The sequence below is a fragment of the Arvicola amphibius genome, chromosome 10 (genome assembly GCF_903992535.2).
Source record: "Arvicola amphibius chromosome 10, mArvAmp1.2, whole genome shotgun sequence".
NCBI classification, from domain to species: domain Eukaryota; kingdom Metazoa; phylum Chordata; class Mammalia; order Rodentia; family Cricetidae; genus Arvicola; species Arvicola amphibius.
The window spans coordinates 87,637,549-87,662,201 of NC_052056.1; the positions used below are offsets into that span (position 1 = coordinate 87,637,549).

Consider the following 24,653-nt stretch of genomic DNA (forward strand, 5'->3'; position numbering starts at 1 on the left):
TAAAGTGCTGAGCGGATGCCAGGTCCCAGTTAATGTGAGCTATTCATAGCCTCCCATTCGGTCGCGGTTCAGGGAGAGAGAGCCGGTCCAGGCCGCCGGCAGCCTTGGGGGTTCACTCCCTGCACCTCAAAACACAATTTCTCCTTTCTCACACCTGCCGCAGACACTCAGCAGCAGAAGCCAGGTGCTTCCTGGCGCACCGGGGTAACAAAGTGCTCTGCGCTCCGTGCTCCTTGCAGGACTCAGGTGTGCTCTCGGCCTCAGCACCTCCCATCCTACGCCCCCACTCCCACCCGCGCTCCCCCATCCCATCCCACGCTCCCTCCTACGCTCGTCGGAATCACACTAACCCCCTCCCCCCACCTTCGTTCCCTCCGCATCGGGATGCTCACTCCCTCTCGCCCCAGGACTCTGTGGCCCGCGGGCTCCCCCGTGCGCCCATCATGCGCGCTGCGGCGGTCTTCCAGGTCTTGAGTGACCTGGAACTGGACCGGGAGCTCTAACAGAAGACCAGGGGGCGCTGCCAGGGATCTTGAACACTCGCACCCTAGTTCACCCGCTCCCCTACCTGGAGCGGAGCTCCAGCTCTCAAAGAGGGCAAACCCTCGGTGCGGATTATCCGGTCCCGCCCGTGCGGGGGGAGGTCCCTTTAAGAGAGTGGGCGGGGTGCTGTCTTATTAGCATACATTAGCATGGCCCTGCCCCGGAGGCGGGCGGGCGCGCGGCTCAGTCCCGCGGAGCGGAGCGGAGCGGGCGCGGAGCCGAGTGAGGCGCGGAGCCCTCGCCACCCCGCCTCGGAGAGCGGGATGGGACGCCGCCCGCGGGGACCTGGATCCCCCCGGGGACCTGGCCCTCCAAGACCCGGGCCCAGGCTGCCGCCGCTGCTGCTTCTGCTCGCGCTGGCGGCCCACGGGGGCTGCGCAGCGCCCGCGCCCCGCGCAGAGGACCTCAGTCTCGGGGTGGTGAGTGTGCGACGCGGGCACGGGACTCCGGGAGCCGAGTCCCCGGGCTCTCAGGAGGTGCAAGAGAGAAGGGAGACTCTCCCTTGTTCCTCTAGGAGAGGTGCGCAGATCCCGGGCGCGGCGGACCCATTTCCAAGGCAGGGAAACTGAGCCTGGGACTCGGGCTGAGCGGGACGCACGCTTGCAGGTGTAGGAGGACAGCTGTCGCTTTCCCGTTCGGTGCGATCCTGCGTCGCAGTCGCGGGCGCCCCGGGGAGGTGGTCGCCCAGCTGGAGCCGGGTCCCTGGTTAAAAGCAGCTCCACAGAGACCTCTGGCGGGGTGACCGGCGTCACAGTCGCTCGGAGCGGTGCGCCCCGCGAGCTTCGCGGCCGGAGTGGGAGGTCAGGGGCGCGCACCGCAAGCCGGGGACGCGCATGTGGGCGTCCGGAAAGCCTGGGGTTCCCGTCTTTGCTCTGCTGACGATGTTGGGAGAACCGCCTGCTCGGCGTGCGTGGAGCGACCCCCTCTCCTTCCTCCTCCACGGGAGCGGTCGGCCTTGTCCCGCCGGTGCGGGTGGCAACCTCTGTTTTGTCAAGCTCGCTGCTGTTCCCGGCCCGTTAACTCCCAACCCTGCTGCTACCTTAAGCCCCGAGCTTAGCGGGGCACCCTTGTTTGGGGGCCCGCGGTGCCGGCTTTTTCCCACCTCTCGTCTGCCCTCCTGACCCAAGTCCCCGCAGGAGACCCGGAAGGTTTCGATCAGACTTTATGGCTCCGCAGGCCCGCGAAGCCTCTGCAAAGGCGCGCTTGGTGGATAAAGCTCTCTTTCGAGGAGGAGGCCCCGGCCTGGGCGCCCTTGATCCTCTGAGATCCAGAGACCCGGCCAGGGGCGGCTTCTTGCCCGGCACAAGCTAGCCAATATCCTAATGGGGTCCTGGCAGAGTCCCCCTCTGCACGGGCGGTTGGCAATGGGGACTCGGAAACCTTTAGGTCTAGGCAAGGTGCCTTGGAGATGTCATGCTGGAGGAGACACTGGGGCGGGCCGGAGCAACCCCGTTTGGCAAGACTTGCCCCTGGATCTGAATGAGAGGCTGACTCTGCCACCCCCAGGCATCTGTGGTGGCAGCGGCCCCACACTTTCTTTGCCCACTTGCGGACAGACGCCTGAGGGTCCCCTAGGGGTGGCTTCCTCCCACTCCAGTGGTCTCTAAAATAGGGGTTCCTCACACTCCTGTTCCTGGGCTTTCATAGCCATTCTCCCCCGCTACCACGAGCAGTGGGACATCCAGTCCCAGTTCTGGGTAGGTGACAGTAGAGCCCAGACCCCTTCGTGTTCCAGTTCTCAGGGTGTCTCAAAAAGGACTGGTTAAGGGAGAGAGGACACCGAGGTGGAGTTGGGGCGATGGATCCCCTGACCAGCCAACTTCTCCATTAGGCCCAGTGCCTTTAGGAAGTTTTGTAACAGCCAGACCTTGGAGGTTGGGGTGGGGCTGGCTCCTCCCCCTGACACCTGTGGACCTTATCCTACTTTTCCCCTCCCCTGTTGAGTTCCTGAGCACCCTAGGGTCACCGGCCGATCCACACCTTGAAGGTCTCACTGAGCAGGGCGCGCGACTCCAGCCTTGTCAGAGGCAGCAGAACCCTGTCGTCCAGTTTTGGCTAAAGCGGGAGGGTGCAGTAGGCATCCCCCTTCCCAGGACAATATCCTCCCGGGTGTGGGAACCCTCATCTTCTGCCTGTCTCTTCTGTGGTGGTAGGGGGCGCCCTCTGGTGGCCCTCTAGGAGATGGCACCTAAGAGCTTGGGGCACAGGGGCTCCGAGCTGCAAAAGATGGGCGGGCTTTGGGTGGGAGCATTCTGATGCCCCTCAGACCGCCCTCTGCGGGCTGTTGAGCGTATTCAAGTCTGGATGCCTCCGAGGAGAAGGGCGCCTTTGTTTTTGTGATCAACCACTGCCAGACAGCGCTGCACCCATGGCTGGGCGGGGAGGGGCCAACGCCAGTGAATAAAGCCCAGAAGAGGCCCCAGGCCCCCTGGAAGGACACCGGGGATGTGCCTCCTCACAGCCTAGTGGGCCTTGTTTTGTTATTCCGTTTCTTGAATGGTTAATGCCTCACAGCAAAGTGTGCAACCCCAGGGAAGGTTCTGAAAGAGTGGCGTCCTGACGGCCCTTTCAGATGTCCAGCTGGGTAGCCACGGGGAAGTGGACAATTTTCACACAGCCAGATCAGGCCCCAGTTCTCACACCCTGCGGTTCTCACTCACAAACTGCCTGGGAGACTGTTTCATCCACTGACTGGCTCTGCAGATTCTTGCCGTCACCCCCTTATATTTCATTCACAAATGTCAGATCGCTCAGCCAGGCCTGGCTCCATAGGGCATGCTGTGTGGCTGTGTCTCGGCAGCACCAAGCAGTCTAGGTATCTGGGGGCCCGTGGTTGCTAGGGGTCCTGCTAAAGAGCCCCTTTCATGCTGGCAGCTAAACAAATGAACTCCGGAAGTTTCGACTCTGGGTTTTCCTCCCACAGCAGTCTCTCCCGTTGCTGGCACCACACAGGCTGGGCAGGTTCCGATCTTCATCTCAGGTATGCCCACAACTGAGGGCTGGTGTGCTGGAACTAAGGATGGCTGTGGATAAGTAAAGACCCTGGGGGCAGGGACAATGGTGACAGGCAGAAGCAGGGAAGTGGAGTTCAGGGTTGGCCTGTGTGTTTCCTTCTTGAAGCCTACAGTCTTCGCTCTCCCTGCTACCTGCACTCTTTCTGGGCCCACGAAGAAATGCTCCTTATGCCCATAGCTATGCTCTGGGAACTATAGCTGTTCACTGTGGACCCAAACCAAGGTGGCGAGGCAGCAGTTGCACATAGTGCCAGACCTGTATTTACGGGCATTCACCACGGCTGCCCAGAACTGAGGGAGGAGGGTGGTATGAAGGCCAGCATGGACTCTCGAGCGAGACTCTGTCTCAGAAGGTGGAAAGCCAGAGATGTAACTTAGTTGCTTGCCTAGCGTGCACACACCAGTGGCTGCCAGCCCCAGCCCCACCAAATAAGCCAGGCGTGTTGGCACACACCTGTAATCCCAGCACCAGGAAGCGAAGGGAAGAGGATGTGGTGTTTAGGGCCTTTGGCTACATAGCAAGTTCAAGGCCAACCTGAGCAACCTGAGACTATCTAAAAAACAAACAGAAAGGACCAGTGCTGGGTATGGCGGTGTATGCACCTTTAATCGTATACTCCTGGCACTCAGGAGGCAGAGGCGGATCTGAGAGTTCAAAACCAGCCTGGTCTACATAGGGAGTTCCCAGGCTATCTAGGGCTACTAGTGAGACACTGTCTCAAGAAAATAGAAGATGACGCTGTCTGTTAGTGTTATACCGTCATAGTTACTTCTCTGTTTGAGAAAACACCGTGACCAAGGCAGCTTAGAAATGAAAGCACTTGATTGAGCACAGTTCCAGAGGAGTAGCGTTGATGACGGCCAGGCTGAAGCCCTGGTTGTAGGAATAACTGAGAGCCCACGTCTCAGGTTGCAAAGAAGACACTGGGAACAGCAATTCTTTGGAAACCTCAAGCTAGCCTACAGTGACACACCTCCTAATCCTCCCCACACATTTCTACCAACTGAGAACCAAGTGTTCAAATATATGAACTGGGGGCTGGGGTCTTTCATCCAAACCACACTGCATAGGTGATTTGTCTAGCACGTGAAGGACCCTGAGTTCTGTCCTAGCACACACACACACACACACACACACACACACACAAACACAGAGAGAGAGAGAGAGAGAGAGAGAGAGAGAGAGAGAGAGAGAGAGAGAGAGGGAGAGGGAAAGGGAGAGAGAGAGGGTAGGAAACAAGTCTCAATGGAGACAGGGTCTTTGTAGCCATGGCTGACCTGGAACTCACAGAGGTCTGCTTGCCTCTGCCTCCTGAATGCTGGGATTAAAGGTGTGTGCCTCCACACCCGGCCACTCTGTGGATATCTAATGTGGGACCCTTTCACCTAGGTCTAGGCTGAGTCCCAGGCTGCTACTTACCTGCTCTGTGACCAGCTCATAGGTCCTCAGTCTTCTCTCTTGTCAAATGGGCCTATAGGAACAGCCTGTTCTTGCAGGGGAAGCTGGACAACTTCAGAAGGCTTCCCGGGTGTTATCCAGTGAGGAGCCTGCTGGGGGACTTCCCAGGGTGTGTCAGATGCCTGTCGCCTTAACTGTAAACTTTAAACTTTCAGTACCACCTGGCCTTGGGTCTGTGTACAGGCCAATGCTGGTCCAGGAAGGAAAAGACATCTTATACACGCCAGGTACCTGGCTCCCAGCAAAGATGAGATGGTTATGTAATCAGCATGCAGCCCAGCATCCCCTCATAGCTCCAAGTCCCACTCTGTTCGTGTCCCCAGACCCTTCACCCCTCAGTAGCCATCTTCTTCCTAGGTGCTAGTACCTAGCTACTTCCTGCATCAAAACCTTCACACCAGGACGTGCAGTGGTGGCACACACCTTTAATCCCAACATTCGAAGGCAGAGGCAGGCGGATCTCTGTGAGTTGGAGGCCAGCCTGGTCCACAGTGTGAGTTCCAGAACAGCCAAGGCCACACAAAGAAACCTTGTCTCGAAAAACAAAAACAAACAAACAAAGCCAAACAGAAAAACCTTCCCACCGTGAATACTCTCCCCAGGGCTCCTTATAGACAATGACAGCCCCGTATCTGCCCAGAACAACTTCCCCGAGTGTCCATCTAACTGTTCCGTCTGTCACATCCCTCCCTTCCCTTGCAGTGGTGACAGGGTAAGCGCAGAAGCCAGACAGCTCTAGCTCTAGCACTCCCATACTGTGTGACAGGGATCAGTACTCTGTGCTTCTTTCTCTTCTGTTGTTTGTAAAATGGGGTAGCAGCAGCACCTACTTCGTCGGGCCTACTTGCAGTGACTTACAGAATACCCACTGTGCATGATGGAGAGTGCAGGAAAAAAACCAGCGCCCACCGTCCTCCCCACACCCTGGGGGCTGCGTGGAGCTTTCCATGTCTTTCACAGGCATTCAGTGGCCCTTAGCTCAGAATCGGTGGAGCAGCTGCCTTAAGGAGGAAAGTGGCCAGCGACAATGTGTGCATGGTCTCCACTAATCCTCTCCTCTGGGACAGATCCACCCTGGTCTACCTGTCACCCAGTCCTTGGCATAGTCAGGAAGGCCCAGGCAGGGGACCACTCCGGCTATCTGCTAGGATCTTTCTTTATAAAGGGCCACGCAGGGGCTGGAGGGAGGTTCACTTGGTTGGGTAAGTGCTTGCCAGGCAAGCGTGAGAACCCAAGTTCAACCACCAGAAACCACTGAAAAAGCTGGTCATGGAACTAGAGAGGTGGCCCAGCAGTTAGGAGCATATACGTTTGATGCCCAGTCCTACAGCAGGTGATTCACAACTTCCTGGAACGCTAGCTCCAGGGGACCAGATGCCCCTGGCCTCCTTGGGCTTCTGCACTCACAGACACATTAAAATACATATGTATATATATATATATATACATATATATTTTATATATATTATATATTTTAAAGCTTGGCTTGGTATAAATACTTGGGTTTTTTGTTTGTTTGGTTGGTTGGCTGGTTGTTTAGTTGGTTGATTTCTCAAGACAAGGTTTCTCTGTGTAGGCCTAGCTGTCCTGGAACTCACTCTTTAGACCTGACTGGCCTTGAACTCAGAGATCCAGCTACCTACCTCTGCCTCCCAGATGCTAGGATTAAAGGTGGCTGTGGACCATACTCATAATTCTGGCACTGAGATTCTTGGAGATGCTGGCTGGACAATCTTACCTCTTTGGTGAACTCTGGGCCAACGAGTGACCCTGCTGCAAAGGACCTGGACAGTGTACCTTGAGGGTCACACCCAAGCTTGTCCCCTGCCTTCCATACACATACATGCTCATTAATAAATGGTTGAGTCATGGATTCCATGGGCTGCATAACTGGACAATTTCCTTGCTCCTCTGGATCTCAGATGCTGGTTCTATAAGAGCTGGAGGGTCCCCACTGGTATTGCCCTTACAAGGGCCTGAGGGCTTTTATATGGGGGGAAAGTAGTAAATGTGAGGAGTGAGTGGCCAAAGGTGGCACTGCCTACGGACCTGGAGCACCTACAGTTAGCATATATGATATGAATGATATATAGCATATATCATTATCATATATCTATCAGGAGTTAGCCCTGTTCCTGACACAGGTTAGAAGGACAATAATCTGGATTCAGCTTCCAGGCCTCAGTTTCCCTACCTGTGAGATGGAGGCTGGTGGCATCCATTTACCTCCAACCGGTGGGTACAGTTAGAGGGATGAGGGGTGGTCGTAAGCTTAGTAATAGTCCAGGTGCCAGGCAAGTTCTGCAGGCTCCTGGGGGCCACAATGGCATTTGATCAAGGCATCTGATCAAGGCAGAGTTGCCCAGATTCCATAAGACAGTTGGGTGAGCCAGCGCAGGGATTGGGGTGGCTCTATAAATTTGCTAAAACCATCTGAAGGATTGTAACACTGTACATATTATGCCTGGTTAGAACTGTAAAAAGATACACATTGTGTCAAATGGTGATAAACGCAACAGCAAGATGAGAAAGAGGAGGGGGCCAGCGCATGTTTACATCTGTGCAGGAATCCCCAGACTGCTCAGCCAGCCTCAGTAATGGTCTGCAGCAATGGTCCAGTTTCCTTGACTGGGCTGGGAGGAAGGGGTGTCTGCCCTGGGGAGTGGGACTCCCCTTTTCCTGGCCCCACCCTCCTCCCCAGTGGCCTTCTGGAAGGTTCACCCTGAGCCTCACAGCACCCGCCTGCTGCAGCCTCCGTTGCCCTGGAGACAGCGGTCTGTCTCCGTGGCGACAGTGGAAGGAGGACCAGGCAGGCAAGCAGGAAGCTGGCGGCCCAGGACAGGGTGTGTGAGGTCCTGGCTCAATAGGTGTTAGGGGACAGGGGAGAGGACGCAAGGAAGTCTTGTCTCTGGCCATCCTGCTGCAGACGTGGAGGTGGGGAGAGGCTTTCACACCTGCAGGGGTCAGAGCAGGTCAGGTTGGGGGACTGCCCTAGTTCGCTAGCTGCGAGGTGCCAGTCAAGGCTGCCTCTTCTGCAGAAATCTTATCCTCTGGGTGGCTTTTGTCAGCCTAGGCAACCCCAAGTCCTCTAGGCTAACTGCTGTCTCAATGGCCCGTTATCTGCATTTGACATTTATCAGGTTCCAGTCCCAGATGATAACGAGAAGCTTATGTGAGCGTTTGGGGTTCACCCGCCTGGAGATGGATGAGCTGGCTGCCTGTGTCCTCCACACACCCATCCTCTGCTGATGTATGACTTTGGTCAGTTGCCTGCCCCTTGGGTGTCCACCTGAGGCCAGTGCTAGCGACCACTCACCTCCCGAAGCCAAAGCCCACTGGGGTCAGCCCCTCCCAGGACTCAGCACTGTGGAGAAGGCTCCTGGATCCAGGGAGGGGGCTGCCAGCATACAAGAGGTTGAGCTCTCACTTGGTGGGGGCAGGGCATCTGAGATTGCAGGTGCAGTGCTGCCAAGCCCAATTATGGTCTGTTCTAGACAGGCAAGGGCTACCATCCCAGCCTCCATCCCCTGTTCCCCATCCATGCGCACTCTCGGGAGGGGGACCCATTCTCTCTGGAGTGTTCCATGTATGGGCTGAGGAAGCTTCAGGGGGCTTCCTGTAGAAAGGGAAGGCAGTCATGGGGCCCCGCGTCTGAGCTGTGTAAACATGTGTGTGCGTACGCGTGTGTGTTCTGACACTTGAAAACAGCTAAAATGTTAAAATCGTTTTTGAGAGGAGAGATCTGAACAGGGTTTCACCAAGATGGTCTCCTTAGAGAACCCAAAATGGGGCAGTAGAGAGATCTGGGCATGTACCCAGGGACATGACTGTCACTTTCCAGGCTGCTTTGGGGATATTGTCCTGTCCTTGGAGGTCCTGCCCTTCAGCCTTAGAAACCGGTCCCTGGGGGCCGGGCGGTGGTGGCGCACGCCTTTAATCCCAGCACTCGGGAGGCAGAGGCAGGCGGATCTCTGAGTTGGAGGCCAGCCTGGTCTACAAGAGCTAGCTCCAGGACAGGCTCTAGAAACTACAGGGAAACCCTGTCTCGAAAAACCAAAAAAAAAAAAGAAAAGAAAAGAAAAAAGAAACCGGTCCCTGGCACCCCCATACACACCAACAGGATGCAGGAAGGGTGGGGTGGGATGAATTGTGAAACAGAGAAACCCCAGCGAGGATACATGTTATGCAGAGAAGAGACCTGGCAGGCACACTGCAAATGTATGCAAATTACATCATCCAGGCTGGACCTCTTAGCCTGGGAAGCTTGCCGCTGTTTGACGCTCGAAGGAGTCCCGGGAGATGAAACCCGGTTCCAACCACATCTTCTGGACTCCCAAGCAACAGCTATCAGCAGCCGTAGCCAGTGCAAGAGAGGAGCCTGGGTGATGTCCTGGGAACTGGGGAGTCAGGGAAGGGCATGAATAGGGTGGTATTTTTTTGGTGTGTCCATCAAAACAGAAATAGGTTGCTGGGCATAGTGGACACAACTTCAGTGCCCACCAGCACTGGGAGGCAAAGACAGACGTGGAGTGTCTTAGTGAGCTCAGGGCCATCCTGGTCTATATAACAAATTCCAGGGCTACATGGTGAGATACTGTCTCAGAAAGGTGTGGACAAGCTGCTGGGGTGATGGCTTAGTGGTTAAGAGGATTCATTCCTATTACAGAGGACCTGGGTTCATCCCCAGCACCCACAGGGGGCTTTACAACTACCCAAAGCTCCAGTCCTGGGGATCTGATGCCATCTTACCTCTGTGGGCAACAAGCATGCACGTGGCCATATATATCCATGCAGGCAAAACTCCCTCACACAAAATAAAACATACAATTCGAATTTAGAATAAATTCTTTTTAAAAAGAGTACTTATTGGCAGAGGACCCTAGTTGAGCTCCCAGCACCCACCTTGGGCAGCTCACAACTGCCTGTTAAGTTCATCTCTAAGGGGATCTAGTGCTTCTTAGGGGACCGAGGTTCCCTGCATACATGTGCACACGCGCGCGCGCGCGCGCGCGCACACACACACACAGCTATGTAACGTAATTTTTTGTTGTCTTTTTTGGTCAGGGTCTCTCTGTGTAGCCTTGGAACTCCCTGTGTAGACCAGGCTAGCCTCAAACTTTCAGAGGTTTGCCTGCCTCTGCCTTCCAAGTACTAGAATTAAAGGTGTGCACCACCACAACTGGATAATTAAACATTTAAAAAAAATAAAAGTAAGGATAGTGCTTGCCTGGCTTACTCAAAGCCCTGGGCCCAATCCTTAGCACCACACGAAACAGGCATGGTAGTACGTGCCTGTAATCCCAGCCCTTGGGCAGTGGAAGCAGGAGGATCAGAAGTTCAAGATCATTTTTTGGTTGCAAGGTAAGTTTGAAGCCAGACTGGACTACATGGGACCCTGTCTCAAAAGAGTGGCATAGCTGGCTGTGGTGGCAGGTGCATTTAACCCCAGCACTTGGAAGGCAGAAGCAGGCTGATCTCTGGGATTTTGAGATCAACCTGATCTACATAGCCTGCCAAGACTATGTTTCAAAATGTGTGTGTGTGTGCGTGTGTGTGCGTGTGTGTGTGTGTGCGTGTGTGTGTGTGTGATGGAAGGAAACAAGTCTACGTGTTTGGGCCCTTCTTGAAAAGGAGGGTGGTTTTGGCTTAGAGCATCCTGCCCTACAGGACCTCTGGGTCAGGAGCCAGACAGGTCCATGCAGCAGGCAGGATCGTTGTCACAATTGGCATGTGGACTGCAGCACCATCTAGTGGTTGCTGGCAAACATCGATCATGGCTTATAACCTGATTTATTTTATTTTGTTTTGTTTTGTTTTTTCAAGACAGGGTTTCTCTGTAGCTTTGGAGCCTGTCCTGGAACTAGCTCTTGTAGACCAGGCTGGCCTCGAACGCACAAGGATCCACCTACCTCTGCCTCCCGAGTGCTGAGATTAAGGGCATGCGCCACCACCGCCTGGCTCTTATAACCCGATTTAAAGGACAGGGATGTTGGGATGTGGGTAGGTAGGGGTGGCCAGGGCTCAAGAGGCATTTCCCCTGCAACAGTCATGAGCTTGGCCAGCCCCTCCTCCGCTCGGCTCTACCCTAACAACCTCTTGCTCTGCTCTGTGTCCCCAGGAATGGCTGAGCAGGTTTGGCTACCTGCCTCCTGCAGATCCAGCAACAGGACAGCTACAGACCCAGGAGGAACTGTCCAAGGCTATTACTGCTATGCAGCAGTTTGGCGGCCTGGAGACCACCGGCATCCTGGGTTAGTTTTCTGGGAGGCACCAGGAGGCTTCTTGGTTCCATCAGGGCTGTGCGAGCCTGGTCATACCCATCCTGAGTACTCTGGACCCTGCAATTAACCACTGAGGACTGGCCAGAGCCATAAACATGAAAGTTGCCTTAACCTGGTGGGGGGATAGGTGGGGTTTGAACACACCTGGCCTTGAGACCATTGGCCCTGAGGGGCCCTGGGGTCTTCGTTGGGGAGGTGGAAAGAGGTCCACCTGCTGACCTATGTCTGCGATGCAGATGAGGCCACTCTGGCCCTGATGAAGACCCCTCGCTGCTCCCTTCCGGACCTGCCCCCTGCGGCCCATGCAAGGAGGAAGCGACAGACTCCGCCACCAACCAAATGGAGCAAGAGGAACCTTTCTTGGAGGTGTGTGGCCGGGGTGAGGGCTCCCCAGGGTAATATCTCTCTGTCTTTCTATCATCCCTGGGGCCAGAGCAGCTCAGAGAGGATCCCGCCAGACTGTAGACTGTGGGTGAAGGGTGGAGCAAGCCCTGAGATGCAGCCTGCCCATGCTTTCTGGAGAGCTGGCGTTTCCTGAGTCCCCTGGACTCATCTGCGTTCATCTCCTGGGGACTAGAAAACGGCAGATGATAACACTCACTCCAAGGAGGGGCAGTATTTTACCCCAAAGGGAGGTCTGTAAAGGCCTCAGGGACAGCTGGCCTCTACTCTGACCCCGCCCCTAGGGTCCGGACCTTCCCACGGGACTCCCCCCTGGGCCGGGATACTGTACGAGCGCTCATGTACTACGCCCTCAAAGTCTGGAGTGACATCACACCCTTGAACTTCCACGAGGTAGCGGGCAACACAGCTGACATCCAGATTGACTTCTCCAAGGCTGACCACAATGACGGCTACCCCTTTGATGGCCCCGGGGGCACAGTGGCCCATGCCTTCTTCCCCGGTGACCACCACACGGCAGGAGACACCCACTTTGATGATGACGAGGCATGGACCTTCCGTTCCTCAGGTATGTAGGGGGTCAGTCCTGAGTATTTGGGACCCTGGGCTTGGGCAGCCCCTGTGAGCCCTGCAGACCCCACAGTAACACCCTGAACCTTTTAAAGATAGGTGCAGCCATGGTGGCTCACAACTGTCTGATTGTGGGATCGGATTCTTTCTTCTGGTGTGCATGAAGACAGAGAGCACTCATATACATAAACACATGAATAAATAAATCTTTTTTAAAAAGATGCAGCTGTGTTCTCCAGGACGAGTCCCAGGTTAGACTTAAATAGTTTAGTTCTACTCCACTCATAAGTTAGCCACTAACTGAGACCTGTTGGGCCATTCTCATGATGCTGGTCCACCGAGTGTCTGCAGGCAGCTTGGCAAACCAGCTAATTCCCTGCCCAGTGCGCTGAAACCCAGATCTCTCAAGTAGGGTCTTGGGGTGACATCTATTGTATTTGAGCCTGCCAATCCTGGGATGTCTCCACTATGGTCAGACACTAAATGGGCTGGCTTCCATACCGTGGAAGTGTAAGAGACCCCTGGGAAGCCTCTTCCTGCCACACAGGGCCTCCCCAGAGCCAGGATTCAGGGACCCTCTGAGCACCGGCTCTTTATTCCAGCCCCATCATCAGTGAGGGGTCCTGTCCTCCCCGGCTCATGCAGCTTCTGTGTCTCCAGATGCCCACGGGATGGACCTGTTTGCAGTGGCTGTCCATGAGTTTGGTCATGCCATTGGTCTGAGCCATGTTGCTGCCCCAAGCTCCATCATGCAACCGTATTACCAGGGCCCCGTTGGGGACCCACTCCGCTACGGGCTTCCCTACGAGGACAGGGTGCGTGTCTGGCAATTATATGGTGAGTGTCCCCAAAGCCCAGTATGGACCACGTGGAGGGCGGTGCTAGAGACAGATGCCCCAGGTAGTTGTATGTTCTGTTCATGGCTGTGCCCTCTTAGTCTAGAACTCCGTGGGCATGTGACATCTGCTGGAAACAGAACAGTGGAGAGAGGAGAGGAGCCCAGGGTGTAGGACACAGGTCTCAGCCTTCTAGTGCTGTTCCCCCTGGTGCTTAGAGCCCCGGGGATGTCAATCAGTCCCTCAAAGAGCCTTGGCAACAGTAAAGGTAGATCCAGGCCTTCAAAGCACCGGGTCTGTGCTAAATTAGCCATCTAATTACATGACTCTAAGGGAGGAGGAGGAGGAGTCCTGGGGTGGGCAGTGTTCAAGCAGCTTGTCCTGGATAGCTCACAAGAATGAAAGAATATCCCTACAGGATTCAGAAGCAGCAGTTTTCCCAGGATAGCCCATAAGACTATGAAGATATCCTTGTAGGACCAAAAGTCAGGCACTTTGCCCAGAATAGCCCACAGGACCAAGAGGTAGCTAGCTTGCCAGGGTCTATCAGTGAGAGTGAGAGGCAAGCAGCTTGCCTGGGGGCCCCACAGGAGTAAAAACAGCCAAGATAGGACCAGAATCTGGTCCAGGGCTGCTCCCGGGTCACATCTGGAAATAAGTAGAGGTGTCTGCCCCCATGTTCATCCGGGAGATGATACTCTGGATGGGGTGGGAGAGGCGATGTTTAATATACAGAAACATTTTCCTCCCTGAATAGAGCCAGCCTGCCCCCCATCCTGCCTCTAGCTTCATTCTGCACCCCCTAATCTGCTTTTCCGTGTCCCACCTCCCCACCCCATCTGTGTGGAGTTTTGTTGTTGTTGTTTCGGTGGTGGTGGTGGTGGTGGTGGTGGTTTTGTTTATTTTGCAGAATTTCCTTTCTTATGTGTGAGTGTCTCAATATATGTCTGTGTACCATGTTTATGCAGGTGCCCACAGAGGTCAGAAGAGGGCATCAGACCCTCTGCAACTAGAGTTTCAGGCAGTTTGTGAGCCACTGTGTGGGTGCTGGGAACTGAAACCAGGTCCTTTGAAAGAGTTGCAAGCGCCCATAACCGCTGAGCTGCCTCTTCAACCCTGTGCATTACTGCTTTCTATGTGTGTGAATTTCTTGCCCTGCGTGTATGTTTGTGCACCACATGCATGCCTGCTGCCCCATGGAGGGTGGAAGAAGGCATTAGATCCCCTGGAGCTAGAGTTAATGGACAGTTGTGAGCTGCCACGTCAGTTCTGGGAACCAAACCCAGGTCCTCTGCAAGAGTAGCTAGTGCTCCTAACAGCTGAGCCATCTCTCCAGCCCCAGTGCTGTTTCTAATGCAGTAAAATCCACCATCTCCAAGGGTGCACATGTGTGTCACAGGGCTGTTCAGGTGCCACCCTACCTAGGTCCACAACCCTTGCTACCCTGAACTAATTCCAAGGGACTGTCTCTGAGCATCGCCTGAGGTGTGACACTCAGAGGAAGGGGAGCCGTGCAGAGTGAGGCTTTCTGTGGCTAGTGGTTTGTGTGTGTGTGTGTGTGTGTGTGTGTGTGTGTGTTTGTTTTGTTTGTTTTCCCCAAGTGTGGTATTTTCAGGGTTTCTCCCCCACCGGAGTCAGGCCTGCTTCCTTTCCATGGCTGAATGAACTCAACATTGAGCACTGGATGACTTCCCTGTCAGGCTCTTGTGACCAGCACTGTGGACATTGGTGCAGAATTCTTGTGGATCACCTGGCTTCCGTCTTTCAGGGGTGTCCACCCAGGAGCGTGGTTGTGAGGGACAGTGATGCTCTCCAAAAGCTCTTGGGGCACAGTATAGTTCACAGGCATGCTGCTGGGGTCTGCCCCACCTAGACACCCATCCCACTGAATGAGCAGAACCGGGGCCCCCAGTCTCACAGCCCAGGCTGCATGCCCAGGGCCCCAGGATAGGCTGGTAAGACTAAGACCCTGGGTTGAACACACACTTTCTGTCTCCCCAGGTGTGCGGGAGTCCGTGTCCCCTACTGCACAGCTGGATACTCCAGAGCCTGAGGAACCACCCCTCCTGCCGGATCCCCCCAGCAATCGGTCTAGCACCCCGTAAGCCATGTCCCTTGTCCTAGTTCCCTGCTGTCCCTACCAAGCACATAATACCCAGTATAGCCTGGGATCCTGAGGAAGGCATTGCTGTGTGTGCTGACTGGGCCTGAGGGGCACTTTCTTCTCTTAGACCTCCCAATAGGAGACGGGATGGGAAAGGACCTACTGCCCCCTGAAGCTACAACGAACCTCAGATAGCCCCTCTTCTATAGCCTGGTTCACAAAGCCCAGGACCTTGGGGGCTAGGAGATCTTGCAAATGGTGGCTTGTTTGGGGAATGGAGTACTCAGCACCTTACTTTAGCGTCAGTCCCTCTGCAGAGCTGACTGAGAGCTGAGTTCATCCAGACAGTTCCCCGGGCGCACGTCTGTGCCATCCCTGGGACTTGGGCTCTCAGTACAGCAGCGACTGTGTTGAGAGTTTACACAGTGCACACCTTTTGTTTCTCAGCCTGTCCCTTCTCTTGTCTGACCCCAACCCCCACACCCTGGCCTCCTTGCTGTGCCCACACTCATCTGGGCTTCCGGTTTTTGTTTCTATGGTGGATATTTCTGCTCGTGGCTTAGCTGTGTACTACAAACTGCTGTTATAGTCCATGTACCACTCTGCTTATTCTGGGCTTTTGTTTGTTGTTTTATTTTATTGGGGGAGGGGAGACAAGGTCTTTGTCCATAGGCCAGACTGGCCTTGAACCCCTGCCCTTTTTCTGACTCAACCTTAAAGTGCTAGAATTGTAGGTATGAGTCAATATTCTCAACCCACCATTATTTCCTATCTGTTGTGTGTGTGTGTGTTTCTTGTGTTGGACATTAAACCCAGGGCCTTGTGCATGTAAGGCAAGTGTACTGAGCTATGCCCCAAACCCTGTGTTGTTTTGTTTTGTTGGTACTTTTTGGTTTGGTTTGGTGTTTGAGATAGGGTCTCGTGTATCCCAAGATGACTTCCAACTCCCTGTGTAGCTAAGGATGATGACAACCTTGACCCTCTCATCCTCTGTTTTCCAAGTGCGGAGACTACAAGCATGTACCACTAGTCCAGGTTAATGCAGTGCTGGGAATTGAATCTTGGACTTTGTGCATGCTAGGCAAATACTCAGCCCTAGTGTGTGTGTGTGTGTAGGTGTGCACGCACGTGCATATGTGATTGTGCACGCACGCACACACACACATTTGGTGTGGGCACACAGTGTGTATGGAAGTCAGAGGACAGCTGGTGGGAACTGGCTCTCTCCTTCCACCATATTGATTCAGAGACTGAACTCTGGCAATCAGCCTTGACAGCAAGTCCTTGTAATGGACTGAGCCACCTCACTGACCCTCTGCTGATTCATTTCAGGTAGGGTCTTGCGGTGTAACCCTGGCTGGCCTGGAACTTGCTGCATGGCATAGGCCAGCCTCAAAATCATGAACGCCCTGCGTGCTGGCGTTCAGACATGAGCTGAATGAAACAAAACCATACGCTTGGCTTTGCTTGTTTCTTCTTTTTCTTCTTTCTTTCATTTTTAAGAGATAACTGAACCCAGGACATTTTATAACTGAGCTATATGTCCCTGCAAGAATCATTTCTCTCCTGCCAACCCCTCCCACCCAGCTCTCTAGGTCACCCATGTGTGACACTGCCGGAGGGTTCTGCGTTGTAACAAAGGAAGAGTGTCCTCATGCATGGCACACTACCGTATGTGGCTCTGGCAGGTGGTTTGCTGGGAAGCCCTCTACCGCAGACCCTCAGGACTCTCAGCAAATGGACCACGCTGTCCTCAGGCCTTTTCACACTCTCTGTCCCTGACCACAGCTCTGCTCTCCATCCGCTTTGTGTCGGGTGATGCTCTGGGACACTTAGCATTGTGGTCGACAGGACCCTCTCTGTCTCAGGAGTGTGACATGGTTCTCCCATCTGCAGTGTGCATCAGCGAACACTCACACCCCGACTCCTACCCACAGGGCTCTGTGTGCTGAGACACTGACCTACCTGGGAAGCCAAGAAGCCGTTCTGCCTTTCCATCGATTTTTAAGGGCTTTTAAAAATCGTGTGTCTGTGTGTGGCTGCGTGCATGGTCCTTTAGTGCCTACAGAGGCCAGAGTCGCTGGATCCCCTGGAGCTGGAGTTACAGGCAGTTCTGAGCTACCCAGCACGAGTGCGAGAACCAAACCTGGGTCTTAACCACTGAGCACTTCCCCCAGCTCCTTTTCTCTCTCGCTTTAGACAAGGTCTAACTGTGGAGCCCGGTATTGTATGACTCCATAGGGAGTTATGAAAGCATCTCTTCACCCCAGATGAGGCCCCCACAGCAGACCAAAGAAGAGGATTCTAGTCTAGCATAGTGAGCCAGTAAGTTTGCTAGGACTACCCACAGGAGCCAGCATGAGGGTTACTTACTATAAGCGTGATGATACAAAGACAGCTTCGTTACTGAAAAACCCAGAGCCCACCCCAGGCTGGATGAGGACGCCAAAAGCTGTATCCTTGAAACTTCTGTGTGACTGGCAGGTAGCCAATTGTGACATCTCCTCTGCCCCAGCCGTCTTACGTAACCTTAGGAAGGGGCCTGTGACTCTTGTAAGTTTCAGGAACTTTTCCTGAGACTTAGGAGTTTTGTTTCCCTCCTAAATCGTAAGGACTGTCCCTCCTAGGGATGTTTTTTCTTTCCCAGGCAATTGAAACCCAACATCTGAGTTGACCAGAAAATGGCGATCCCCCTGCCTCAGCCTCCCGTGTACAGGACTGACTGTAGGCATAGTGTGGCCACAAGCCCGACTGACGCTCACATTCTTTGCTTTTGTTTTGTTTGCCATCGTTATTGGTTCATTTCGGGTGCTTTTGTTATCGTCTGCTGTTTTAGGTTTAGGGGAGTTAGTTGGCTTTGGGGTTTTGAGTGAGTCTCATATAGCCTAGGCTAGCCTCAGACTCACGATGCAGCGTATTGCCTTATGGGCCCTCATTCTAATTGCCCTTTCTTGCCTGGTGGGCTCTGTCTACCATGTGGACACAGGGTTGTTGTGGGTCCTTCCAGGATTCTGGCAGCCATAGCTCACCTGGCTGCTTGGGTCGGGTTCTCTCCCTCTCAGACCCTCTCACATTCTGCCTTGCAGGCCCCAGAAGGACATGCCTCACAGGTGCACTGCCCACTTTGATGCGGTGGCCCAGATCCGAGGTGAAGCCTTCTTCTTCAAAGGTAACCGACCCTGGGGGGCCTTGTGGAATGGAAGGACAGATCCCCATAGCCACGCCAGGCTCCTGCAGCCACCTTCCCTTCCGTCACCCAGGCAAGTACTTCTGGCGGCTGACCCGGGATCGACACTTGGTGTCCCTGCAGCCAGCTCAAATGCATCGCTTTTGGCGGGGCCTGCCACTGCACCTGGACAGTGTGGATGCCGTGTATGAGCGTACCAGCGATCACAAGATTGTCTTTTTCAAAGGTGAGTGAGCTTCTAGCGATCACAAGATTGTCTTTTTCAAAGGTGAGTGAGCTTCTCTCCTGGGCCACAGCTGGCCATGGCCTCCCCCTGTGCCGTCTGACCTGCCTTAGCTTCCCCTGTGCCCTGCAAACCCTTGGCTGTAACCTTGCACCTCCAGCCTGGTTGAGCGAGCAGATTGCTCCACCAGTCTGAAGAGCAGCTGTACTCCTTGGATGTGTATGGAGGCCTACAGTCGTCTCATCCTGTAGGGGGCGCTGCAGATACGTACAGCAAGCCAAAAAAGGGAAAAAGAGGAAAATCTCTGCTGCGGTGTAGAGCGGAAGTTGGGGGTGAGGTAGGGTGTGAAGAGCTCCTCCACAGGAGAGTTTAGTCAAAGAAGCAGTAGATGCAGTGGGACAGAACAAACAACTGCACGCAAAGTCTATCTAGGGACCTGCCATTGTGCAGAATCCCCAAGAACAGGGTCCAGGTCAGGACTGCAGCCAGTGTGAAGACCCCCAAATCAGAAACATCCCTTCTGAGTGCAGAGAACTAAGAGAGAGGCCACGGGGGCCTCAGAGAGGCCACGAAATGCAAGAGGAACTGTGAGGCCACACCCCTAGCAGCTGCCTCTGTCTAGGTCACCCTACCCTGTCCCTAACTCGGAAGCAAGGCTCCTAGCCTTCATTGCTAGCCTCGGATGGGATGTGTCTCTTCCATCCGCCTCTATCCCACAGAAAGGGAAAAGAGGCCTGGGCCAGGAAGGTAACACATTCCTATAATCTCAACACTTGGGAAGCTGAGGCAGGAGGGTTGCTGCAAATTCCCAGCCTGCCTGGGTTACATACTAAGACTGTTTCCCAAAAATCGGGGCGCTGGGGGCCTAGGGATATCATTCCATCGGTTGAGTACTTGCTTAACATGCACAAAACCCTTGGTTTGTGCCCCCCGCATTGCACGCACCGGGTGCATTAATCCTGACAGTTGGGAGTTAGAAGCAGGAGGATTGTAAATTCGAGGTCATCCTTAGCCAGGTAGCAAGTTGAAAGCCAGCCTAAGTTAGGAAGGAGGAAGCTAAGGCGGGGAGGAGGGAAACACATGTGAGGTGTGAGCCTTCTGGGCCCATGCACAGGTAGACATGGACGGACAGAAACCTGGGGTTGGTGTGAGCAGTGGCTTGCCCTCAGCTCAAAGTTGCCACCACCCTTAGGTCACCCTCCCAGCTCAGGTTCCCCTGAGGGCACTGAGCCAGCATGGCCTCATGTCACTTGACTAGATGCTGTGATAAAATACCCGACAGCGTCAACTTAAGGTTTCGTTGTGGCTAACAGTTCCGGTCCATCATGTTAGGGAAGAAATGGGTGGCAGGAGGATGAAACAGCCGGTCACAACCAGTCACATCGTCTCCCTTAGTTGGGGAAGATGGAGCTGCTGCTCAGCTCACTTTCTCCTTTTTATTCTGTCCGGGACCCCAGCCCATGGGACAGTGCTGCCCACATTCAGGGTCGGTCTTCCCACCTCAGCCCACTCGAGATTAACATATCTCATCGGCACGCCCAAAGGCTTGATTCTACCTGCTATCAAGTTAACAGTGTTAATAATCATCATGCCTTTCCTTTTACCCAGACAGGGTCTCACCGTGTAGCTCTGGCTGGCCTAGAGTTCACTGTGTATCCCCAGAGTGGCCAGTATTTTTTTCCTCTCTGGGACATTCAGTTAGGACTGAGCTGTGAACCCCAATACCAGTTGTTCCTAAGCACTGCTCCCTACCCAAGCCAATGAGTTCACAGCGACTGTACCTTCATCTAGTCCATAGGCACCCACTCCTGCATCACCAGGGTCCCAGCCAGGATCCCCCTTACACAGTGGTGTTTTTGGTCTCCAATCTAGAGCACACTCTCGGGTCTTCAGTATCTACCCTCCCCAGGTTTTACAGCTCGTGTGCCCTGTGTGTCCTGTGGATCAGGAATATCACCCACGGTGTCCTGGCCCATCCCATTTGTTGGTGGTCTGGACATACTGTTTCCACCCCGGAAACAGCCGAGAGCCACCCAAGCATCTTGCCCTGTGTTCATCCCACACACTGGTACCCCTGGGTGGAGTCTGTCTGGTCCTAGCCCACACATCTTTGTTCCCATGGAACCCAACGGTTCTTTAGTGTCTTGGTTCATAAAGTCTCACAGAGAGACCTGCATCTCACTTGTAATTAGGCCTCAGACTGAATGCCTTCTGCCATAAGATGGCCATACCTGGCTTAGGTTGGTGGCTCAGTTGTTACATCACCTGCTTAGCATGTATGAAGACCTGGGTTCAATCCCTAGAACCCCATAAACAAGGCATAGTGGTACCTGCCTTTAATCCTAGCATTCAGGTAATGGAGGCAAGAGGATCAGAAGTTCAAAGTCATCTCTTAGGCTAGTAATGAGTTTGAGACCAGCTTGGGCCATATGAGACTCTGTCTCAAAAGGGGGGAGGGATCGTTCCTACCCTTCATACATAACAGTCACAGAGCAGGGTAAGTTGTCTTGGTTCCTTGTCTCTCAGTGACTGCCAGACTAGGAGCTGATTCTCAGACGCACACCAAGATGTATGTAGTAGGTGCTCATTAAATGTCAGACAGGGCTCCTCCTTGGCTTGGTGACATAGAATAACTACTTTGTACGGCCCCTTTGGGGAAGACGGGGGACACCGGTGAAAGTCAAGACTGGAGCCTTTGCTGCAGCCTATGGCTCTTTCTCTCGCCACCAGGAGACAGATACTGGGTGTTTAAGGACAACAACGTAGAGGAAGGGTACCCGCGACCTGTCTCCGACTTCAGCCTCCCGCCAGGTGGCATCGATGCTGTCTTCTCCTGGGCCCACAATGACAGGACTTATTTCTTTAAGGACCAGCTGTACTGGCGCTATGATGACCACACACGGCGCATGGACCCTGGCTACCCTGCCCAGGGCCCCCTGTGGAGGGGTGTCCCCAGCATGCTGGATGACGCCATGCGCTGGTCTGATGGTGAGCGCCAGGCAGGGGACGGTGCTGTCCAGCATGTTTCCTTGACTGTAGATAAGGGATTGTGATGGGGCGTGGGGGCGGGAGTCCCTGAACCACACTTAACCTGTCGTGAGCTCTGAGGGGTTCAGGACCTCACCTCTCTCCTCAGCCCCCCTCACGGGCTCTGTTCCCTTCTGCCACCCTCCCTGTCCTCCTACTTTTCACTCCATAAACACACAGGACTTCCAGCCTTTATACGTTTTCCTTAGAGCACCTGTACCCTACTTGTAGCCTCCCCTCCAATACCAAAAGAGATGCACACAGAACTGATGCGGGGCAAACTCCAGCAAGGAAGAGTGGAAGTTGACAGTCCGTCCCTGTGTCCCAGAGTCTCCTCCAGATGCCCAAGTCAGGCTCATGCTTCTGACAGGAATGGCCCAGACAGCCTGTCTAAGATGTCCTACCTCTGCACCCCCTACCCCCGCAGCTCTGTATTCAGAAACCGCAGTTCTATGTAGAGCCTCCTTGTTCCCGAGGGGCCAGCTCAGCCATGCTCCTATACCCTACAGGTGCATCCTATTTCTTCCGAGGCCAGGAGTACTGGAAGGTGCTGGATGGTGAGCTGGAGGCAGCCCCTGGGTACCCCCAGTCTACAGCCCGGGACTGGCTGGTGTGTGGCGAGCCGCTGGCAGATGCAGAGGAAGTCGGGCCTGGACCCCAGGGCCGCAGTGGGGCTCAGGACAGCCTGGCAGTATGCTCCTGCACTTCAGATGCACAAAAGTCTTCATTGCCATCTCTACTGCTGTTGCCGCCACTGCTGTGGGGCCTGTGGACCTCAGTCTCTGCAAGGGCATCCTGAGGGCAGTGCCGGCCTTGCGGATCAAGGAGCCGAGGAGGGCAGGGACATACCGGCCAGTAGTCAGCAGGACATGTGCTCTAAGCGCCCGGTCCTTCCTTCCGCCAAACCCAGGGGTGCTGTGCCCTCTGCTGGAGTGGCCTCCAACTGGGACAGGAAGTCCCACCAGTGGCATCCATGCGCCCTCCCCTCCTGGAGCAGCCATAGGCAGTGCTCCTTCCTCTTCTGCACACCATGCTGCTTCGTCGCACCGTACTGGGCTGCTCACGCCTGGCTGTCACATCCTGGGGATGCCTTGTCTGTACCTGAGCAGTTTTGATGTTGGCTGCACGTGGCTGATGGGGACAACAGGAGTGTCCATAGGGGCCACGGCCCCGGTTTCACAAGCGAGTTGATGGCCTGATGGGGACAGAGTGGGGACAGGGTACCTGCCCAGCAGTCTGATCCACTGCCGTTTGCAGCAGCTAGAGCCATGTCTGTCACTGCAGGGGACCAGTCACACTCAGGATCTACAGATGCTGGCCAGGCGCCTCACTCCAACCATCAGGAGCACTCGCCTGGCCTCAGACGAGCTGTTCTCAAGTGGAGGTGATGTCCTGTTATCTCCTTCCGCGTGGCCACTAGAGAACTGTGGTCTCCCCGGGGTGCTGTGGTTTGGGGGTGTGCCTGTAGAGACATCTCTCATCTCTCCTGCCCATTGCTTCCGCAGGATGCCCCATATGGTTCTGGGCTGAGACCCTGCAGCTTAGTCTTGTGGCTGTCCCCTCCCCAGCTGCCACCTGGCATCAAAGTGGGGGTTCAGTTAAGGAAGGGTGGCTGGCTTACCCCAGGCCCTGAGTAGGGAAATAGCAGCTTGGCAGGTGGCACACAGGGGGACTGGGAAGGGGCAGCTGCAGGGAAACTCAGCACGGCCAGGTTAAAGGGCCATGATGTCACCTCCTGGTCCACCCTGGCCTTGGAGATGGAGGAGCTGTGGAAGAATTGCTGCTCTGAGAGACAGACCTTCACGGGTCCAGAAAGGGCTCTGAGATAGTACCAAGGAGCCATCAGCTACTGGGAGCTGGTTCTGGGGCAGGATGGGCCCAAGGGACACATACAGCCCAGGGGCGGAGCCACCCATGTAGGTGTGGATGTAGAGTAGGCAGCTTCTGCCATTGGACATGTGATGACACACCCCTCCCCGACTGGTCCCATCTCAGGTAAGAAAGGCTTCTGCACACCCCGGCTCACACTTCATGTACGTGGCATTGGCGCCACTCCTAGCCCAGGTTTGAGTATCGTCGGGAGGAGTGAGCAGCCTGCCCCTTCCTACACCCACCTGCCAGGCTAGACAGGACAGAGTGGGGGGTCTGAGGTGTCTTAGAGACCACCCCACTCTGCCCTACATCACAGCACGCTCCTATTATGTCCCATGTTGTCCACTGGCCTGCAGGACACAGCCGTCCAGTACAGTAGTGAGAAGAGTCCTAAGGGCCCTTGTCACACAGCACTGAAAGTCAGGCCTGCAGGCTGGAGCTGTCCAGAGGCTGGTGTCTCGCTCATTTTAAAAACCCAAACTAATAAAATTTTTTTCTACACTGGACAGATGGCAGTTCGGTGGTGGGGCACTTGGCTAGCGTGCCCAAGGCTTTGGGCTTGATCTCTAGTACAAAAACTTGTTTGTACCTCTAGTCTTGAGTGAAACAGTCAGCAGGCATAGAGTTCTCTGAACCACCCCTGCCTCCCTTCCTCCATTGCTGCAGCCAAGAGGGTCTCCCAGGGAGAGAAAAGGGGGCAGGTACCAGTGCACTGGCTTCTGGGCAGTGTGTATAGCTGGACCCCTGTGTTTTATGATTCGATACACAACCTATACAGAGGCTGTGTTCAGTTAACATGTGAACTTGGGTTAAGCACACACCCCAGAGACCATCATTGTGATCCGCCTCTCCCAGTACCGCCATAAGCAAAACCACTCAGAACCATCACCATGGTCCGCACCACTTGAGGACCAGCTCCTCCACCCTCCCTGGTGGCTCAAGGCCTCAGAGCGGCGCATCTGCTGGCAATCAGCTCAGGTGCTGAGACCTGCAAGAAGGGCCAGCTCTGTGCGACACCGTGGTCATGGCGGTTCCTCAGCTTTTGCCCTGCCCCTAGTACCTGAGCATTCATGGCCCCCTCTCCCCTTCCCTGTAGAGCCTTGCAATGTATGCCAAGTAGCACTGGGTTTCCACA

General features: G+C 54.7%; 1 protein-coding gene across 1 annotated transcript; it reads left to right on the forward strand.

Moving 5' to 3' along the window:
* Positions 1 to 806: 806 nt before the first annotated feature.
* Mmp17 (matrix metallopeptidase 17) lies at positions 807 to 22,445 on the forward strand. Its single transcript, XM_038346600.1, has 10 exons — positions 807 to 962; positions 11,135 to 11,267; positions 11,534 to 11,663; positions 11,984 to 12,267; positions 12,930 to 13,106; positions 15,107 to 15,206; positions 18,296 to 18,378; positions 18,470 to 18,622; positions 21,350 to 21,607; positions 22,156 to 22,445. Exons 1-10 carry the CDS (start codon positions 807 to 809, stop codon positions 22,443 to 22,445), a joined length of 1,764 nt encoding a protein of 587 aa, XP_038202528.1.
* The last annotated feature ends 2,208 nt before the right edge of the window (positions 22,446 to 24,653 follow it).